The sequence below is a fragment of the Aspergillus pseudotamarii genome, assembly GCF_009193445.1.
Source record: "Aspergillus pseudotamarii strain CBS 117625 unplaced genomic scaffold BDV38scaffold_166, whole genome shotgun sequence".
In the NCBI taxonomy this organism is placed as follows: Eukaryota; Fungi; Ascomycota; class Eurotiomycetes; order Eurotiales; family Aspergillaceae; genus Aspergillus; species Aspergillus pseudotamarii.
In genome coordinates, this window is record NW_022475180.1 from 3,761 (window position 1) to 10,269 (window position 6,509).

The window sequence follows — 6,509 nt, forward strand, 5'->3', positions numbered from 1 at the left end:
AAACCGCCATCCCACGAGCCCCATGAGGATGGCGGCCCCATCCAGTTGATGAAGCGCCCACCTATTGGATTTAGTCGCGGTTGTTTTGTTTCTCCTGGAGAAACACACCGCATTACAGTTCACCAATTGATAGACTCAGAGTCTAGCAAAGCCAGTATCTGCAGCCCTCTCCACTCGCCTGCAGTCCCCCTCTCCCCTTTTCGTCCCTGGGACGATCTCCAGGTTAATCTCCCGGCTCATACAAAGCCTCCAGGTTCCCCCGTCGTTTCTTTCGTTTGTTTCAATCCGTTCCTTCTCTCAAGTCCAAACTTCCTGCTTGAAGCATATCAGTTTTTTGACTTCGGTCAGCCATTCTTTTACCAACCAAACCAACTACCCACACTCTCTTTTTTAGCCCACCGCTAAATACAACACCCATAAATCAACCTTGACGGTTATATTATCTCGTGTTTACAAAACCCTAACAGTCAAAATGCGTTTCTCTGCCACCACCATTGCTCTCTTCGCCGGCCTTGCTGCCGCCCTCCCCAACGGTGAGGTCCACACCGTCTACCAGACCGAGGATGTGACTATCACCTCTTGCGCTCCTACCGTCACCGACTGCCCCGGCCGTCAGACCTCCACCCCTGAGGGCGTTGAGCCAGTCACCACTCCTGCTGCTGTCACCACTGAGACTCCCGTTGCTCAGACCTCCTCTGCTGAGGTCCCTCCCGTTGTCGAGTCTTCCTCTCAGGCTCCTCCCGCTGAGACCCCTGCTGTCCCTACCAGCAGCTCTCCTGTTATCCCCCCTCAGGTTCCCAGCGGCAGCGCCAGCGGCAGCGTCCCCCCTGCTCCCTCCAGCAGCAGCCCCGTCATCCCTCAGCCTCCTCAGCAGCCTAGCCAGGGCACCACCGTCATTGCTGTGACCACCTGCATCCCCACCGTCACCTACTCTACCATTGTTGGCACCCCCACCGGTGTCTCCCCTGGCAAGAGCTCTTCCGTCCCTGTTGTCGGTACCCCTGCCCCCAGCGGCGGTGCTACGTAAGTTACTCCCCAACTTCCAAACATGAAGAAAAAACCCACAAATACTAACAACAATCCCAGCCCCTCTTCGTCCGGCCCCTCTTCTCTCTTCACCGGTGCCGCCAACACCGTCGGCCAGTCCTTCGGCCTTGCCGGTGCTGCCGCCGCCGCCGCTTTCTTCCTGGCCTAAATTCCCTTCTTGTCAATAGTGTAGCCCCGATTCACTCGTGAGTCCGGCTCCGCTTGCTGAGCGGGGGGAATCTAGTAATGGACGTTTTGTGTGAATGATACCAGAGTTGGACGGGGTTTGTCTTTAGTTTGTGTGTGGTTCTGGGGAGAGTTAATACCATTTGACTTCTTATGCTTCATATTTTACACATACTCTTTATACCTTTTTTTTTTTTTTCTTATTCTTTGTTACTCTTCTTGGTTTGGCTTCTGGATCGCTTCGAAGATGTGAAGCGGTTCGGTCGCTGTTTACGATTTAATGTAAACCATGACGCTTTCACAACCTTTTGATCACTCCAAGTCCAGTACCCTCGCCCAATGACTTAGTAGACAAATCTATTAATCCCTAGTTGCAACCACTACAGTATACAATACATACAATAGATCCCGTTTACACAATAACTGCTCAATCCCCCTCCGTGCGACACATAATAACTAACCTATTAATCCCCAACCTCAAAACGAAAATAATGCATATCCACCCCAATTCCAACCCATAATACAAACAAAAAAGGCTGACACTTCCCCAGATTCAGCCCCCCAGTCAGCCTCTCCCACCCGCCATGTCTGATTGGCAATGATTGCACATGAAAAGAGACCCGCTCGTGTCGCAGATCGGAATCTACCAGGAATGCGGGAAATATCGATTTCGGATCCGGATCCCGGGGCTGACGGGTTTCGGATTGATTATTATGGGAACTGGATCGGGATATCATAGATTGTAGTTTGGAGGTTTGGAATTGGTAAGGTGTTTGGGGATGGTTATTGGGGGGGGGGGGGGAATGTTGGGAAATTGGGTGCGGTGTGATTGATGGTCGGTGGTCGGGTTCAACACGGGATGGCCCATAAATTAATTAGTATTACCTATTTAGGGAATTGTAATTGGGGAGTCTATAAGGAGTTCCATGGGATGGGAGGCGTATGTATCTACTATCTACTACTAGTAGTAGTACGTAGTAGTAGTATTTTGTGGGAGAGGTACCTAGGGTTTGGTATTTTGGAAAATCAGTTGTAGTGCTTTGATGAGTCACGATATATCAATTTCAATATCATCCTGGAACAATGAGAGTTTAGAAGGAAAAAAAAATGTATAATTAGACATCATTGTCGCATACCCATGTCGATACATATGCATGGGGCAATGGGCAATATCCATCACACGCTCCAATGCAAGATCATTGCGCAAGGAAAGGGCCAAGTGAGGAAGTAGAATCGACGCGTACTCGGGTTCCCACTCAATGGTTACTAGTGACAATTCCAGACTAGGACTAATGATCTATACATAATATACCTACTACGGAGTTCTAAACTCTTAGTTCCTTATTGCACATACTTATGCCGTGTAACCGCCAGCCTTATGGGCCAAGGCAGGTAAAAAAAAAAGAAAAAAAAAAAAAAAAAAAAAAAAAAAAAAAAAAAAAAAAGAAAAAAAAAAAGAAAACGAAAAAGAAAAAGAAAAGGAAAACAAAACAAAAACGGAAAATACGGGCCGGTCGGATAAAGAAATTGAGCCTGGTTGGATATACTTATTACGGAGTTCTTCAATACATTATATACTGCCAGCAAAATGCTTTCTAGAAGGTAAAGGAAAGAGATCAAGAATGATCTTCGTGGTCTCGCTAAGGGTTTCCTGTTACAAGGATATACTCCGTACACTGCCCGATTTAGAGAATTTTAGTGCCCCGGTTACTCCGTAGTAATGGATGATATGGGAAATGCGCCATCTTGTCAGTATAAAAGTGCAGATGTGCAATCTATTGAGTTCGGCAGAGATCTAACCGATGCAGACCGAATGATAATAATAATAATAATAATCGTCATCATAATCATAGTGACAAGAAATCAATTAATGAAGAGGGGATGAGAGAGGCACAGAAGAACTAGTAGAATTATTTTAAGTAAAATCTGCGGTAATCCATTAGCGAACCATGGATGATGAGGCATAGCGCGGCGATGACAAAGAGCGGCCGTGGCAGTGTTGATGTTTTTGTGTTCTCCCCAAGGCTTTGCTCTTCCCTCTCCTGCTGACCGACTCAAAGCAGCTAATTTCCACCCAATCTTCTCCAGGTTATGGGATGTTCCCACTTGGACCTTCTCCCCCCCTCTCTTGGAGGCGGTTTTCTTTGCTCGGCGCGGCGAAAAGGGACGTGGTGGCGATAATTGAACCCTCCCAGATCTAATCCCCCCGATTTTCCAGGGGCTGGCTTCGATCCATTTATTATTATTATTATTATAATTTTTTTTTTTTGGTTTTGAATCATTCTTACTGGCCAGTGCCTTTTTGTTTACCGCCTGGAGTAGTATACCGAATTATCGCCTGCGTTTGTGTCGGCCGCTCCAACAGTTCATGAAACTCGACCCCAAATCCCTATCCGTCGTACTAATCAGATTGGGTATTTTGTAGAATCCTGCAGGGCATAATCAAAGTGCATGGGACGCCTTCTGCGGTGTCAACTTTACTTTTCCCGCTCTGACATGTTTGATCGACTCACTGGAATAGAAGCTCCGAGATGGAGAGTCGGCATCTAACTTCTACGTAGGGTCCCTTAGTCTTAGGGGCCCCCCATCACCGGATCCCGAGGAGAGGGCTGAATCCACTTATGGATCCTTGATGCATGGGGCGGCGCAGAAATGTTGGTTTTGTTGTGCTGTTCTCTCTGTTGGACGAGGCACGCGAAGGACTCGAAGCTGCATCGAGCACCGCCTCAACGCATTGTCCGACGTTTCAACCATGTGTGATCATATAAGTTGAATAGGGACACTTATCTCGCAGGGGTTTGCTTGATTGAACTCAAATGCTTTCTAGACATCTTCTGTTACCAAATACGCATTTTGTGTGGCGATCCACTTGGCCCTTCCGTTAATCATCGTATTCATCGCTTTTTTTGGAATCTTGCCTCCACGACTTCGTACTCGGCCGTGCCACTTATCTTAGGCAGGGGTCCTGGAATGATCTAGTATAATAATATAGTTGTGAAAACGGCCGGCCCTTTACTTCTCGATCATTTCACTTCTTTCGCCTGTTACCGTTCCCCAGATCGACATCGGCTTGTACTCACCGTCGCCGTCCAGATGAACCCAATAGACCTGTCGTCCTTGGAAGGCCCGCCTATCATTCATCGGCCCCATTCCACAAATCCTTACTCGGGTGTCCCCAGTATACAGTTAGAATATTCAGCGTTACCACTGGAAGCATTCGATGGCCTGCCAAACCATCCTCCGCGGCCAGCATCCGCTGACCCGGTGCCGTCGTCCCGACAGAAGTCGCCTAGTATAGCATCTGGCGTGAACTGGCATCGTCGTGAACGAAGCAACATGCAGCACCCAGCAAACTTAACCCCCGGAAATGACATTCGCCATGGTGCCTCTGAACGGAGAGTCGATTACTCCGCTGCTCGCCGCCCCATCTCTCATCCGGGTCACTCCTCTCCTCTGGGCTTATTCAACCCGCATCCTAGAGTAGAAAGGCCTTTTCGTGCGCAAAGCGCCTCGCCATCCCACCAACTTATCTGGCTCGATGAACAAAATATCTGGGTGCGAGCAGATATCACTGTCTCAACGAATTTCTCCGGCCAAGTGCCAACACTGACTCACTCTCGCTCGATGGACACATACCTTACGAACAATGGCGGGCGGGACGCAGACATCCCCGCCTCCCCTCCACCCCCATATGAACAGCATGTATTCGATCAGCCGATAACGTCGCCGCGGGTGATTCGGGGGGAGCCTTCGTCACGAATGGCCGCGCATGATTCAATGTGGTCGGCCGTTGCGGGGCGGAGGGCACATCGGACCCCTTTTGGCAATTGAGAAGCATTACATACATTCCAACAAATGTTTTAAACTCTAAGCCACCGGTGTCGGCTCACCGAATTGCGGCTTATATCAATAAGCGTTAGTCAGCTGCCATTTCCTGACCCTGCAAACAAATATCTGGCAGCTAGGAAGACAGGTTTTGCGTTTGTATCAGGGATATTGATCACGCATTCCCGCTTGCCAGTGTTTCCACCTGGCTTGGCTCAAAAAGGAGCGACAAGTGTTTTCGTCACTACCTCTCCCAACAACGTGGAGAGAGCTCCTGCCATGCTCAAGAGGTAGAGTGAGTCTTCTAAGCAGACGGCGACCGCCCGGCCTCGAATGTGACGAAGATGATGTGCCAAGAGAAAGTTTACGGAACATTGTATATACCACATTTGGACTATAATCGACCGCACTTCCCCATCCATACTTGTTCCGGGGTTTTACTTTATTCACTGACCTGGCGAACAAGTGAGTCGATGGTGGACCAGATGGCACGCGACTACCACGTGGCGATCATTACGTTCTGGCCCGCCAGTTCTCTGTCCAACAGGGCGAAGATTGGGAACCGAAGAGGCGGATCTGCAATGTGACCAAAGGACGAGACAGGAAAAAGGCGGCGAGTCGCCTAGAAGATTGCCTGCAACGTCAGAAGGCGCCAGAGAAGTGGAACCTCATATTAAAGTGAGACGAGTAACAGTAGAGGCAACACCGGAAAACCGAGAGGGTGGGCCACATTGGCTAGCACGGCTGATCGGGGAAGAAGTCGGCGGTACTTTGTGTAAAAAAAAAAAAACAAGAAAAAAGAAAAAAACCGTACTGAGTACGGAGTATAGGGAAGATAGTTTGCTATGGAAACAATAAAGCGTCATGCATAAGATTTGGTGTTATAATTGGTTTTCTGGCGTACGGATTGGCGGAGTGGATCTGATCCTAGTTGTTGGCGGCTCGGGGGGAAATACTAGTAGTCATTCTTCCCTCTCTGGTTTCTTTTTGTTGGATTGGGTAGCCACGGGGATGGTCATTTTTGATTTTTTAGTGCTTGCCGGATAGAAGATCGTACAGAATTGACTGGACTGAACTGAAGAGGAGGACCGTTACAGGCGATGCAGTAGTGAGACGTTTCTTTTCGACAGGTGAGAGATCGATGGGATTCGACGACAAGCTGCACGCTAGGCGGAGTTCGTCACCTTCAATCACCAGCCTCCATGATTTTTTTTCCCAAGTGGAGGAGGGAAGAGAAATCCCCAAATAAATAAGTCTACACACTAAGGAAAAAGATATGATTACCTATATAGTTTGAATTGATCACTCAAGTGATCGCCAGCCTCGCTTTTCGCACCTTTTCCTTCTTCTTCTCTTCAACTCCTCGACTATTGTCAAGTTGAACCCACGATCTTTCTCTCCCACGCCGACTATCCGACGAGAACAACAACAGCAACAACAACTATATTATGACCGCGCCATTGTCATCATGA

The 6,509-nt window shown here is 48.5% G+C and overlaps 2 protein-coding genes across 2 annotated transcripts; both read left to right on the forward strand.

Moving 5' to 3' along the window:
- The first annotated feature begins 253 nt into the window (after nt 1-253).
- Nucleotides 254-1,367, forward strand: BDV38DRAFT_52972 (GPI anchored serine-rich protein). Its single transcript, XM_032063495.1, has 2 exons — nt 254-1,023; nt 1,087-1,367. Exons 1-2 carry the CDS (start codon nt 473-475, stop codon nt 1,193-1,195), a joined length of 660 nt encoding a protein of 219 aa, XP_031906752.1. The 5' UTR covers nt 254-472; the 3' UTR covers nt 1,196-1,367.
- A 2,533-nt stretch (nt 1,368-3,900) lies between these two features.
- Nucleotides 3,901-5,212, forward strand: BDV38DRAFT_52987 (uncharacterized protein). The gene has a single exon (XM_032063496.1). It carries the CDS (start codon nt 4,306-4,308, stop codon nt 5,041-5,043), a length of 738 nt encoding a protein of 245 aa, XP_031906753.1. The 5' UTR covers nt 3,901-4,305; the 3' UTR covers nt 5,044-5,212.
- Nucleotides 5,213-6,509: the final 1,297 nt, after the last annotated feature.

Bases quoted from the DNA above. Each gene is read 5' to 3' on its own strand.
- BDV38DRAFT_52987 (XM_032063496.1), top strand. From the start codon at position 4,306: ATGAACCCAATAGACCTGTCGTCCTTGGAAGGCCCGCCTATCATTCAT.
- BDV38DRAFT_52972 (XM_032063495.1), top strand. From the start codon at position 473: ATGCGTTTCTCTGCCACCACCATTGCTCTCTTCGCCGGCCTTGCTGCC. The intron at 1,024-1,086 runs GTAAGTTACTCC...CAACAATCCCAG, and splicing joins GCCCCCAGCGGCGGTGCTAC to CCCCTCTTCGTCCGGCCCCT.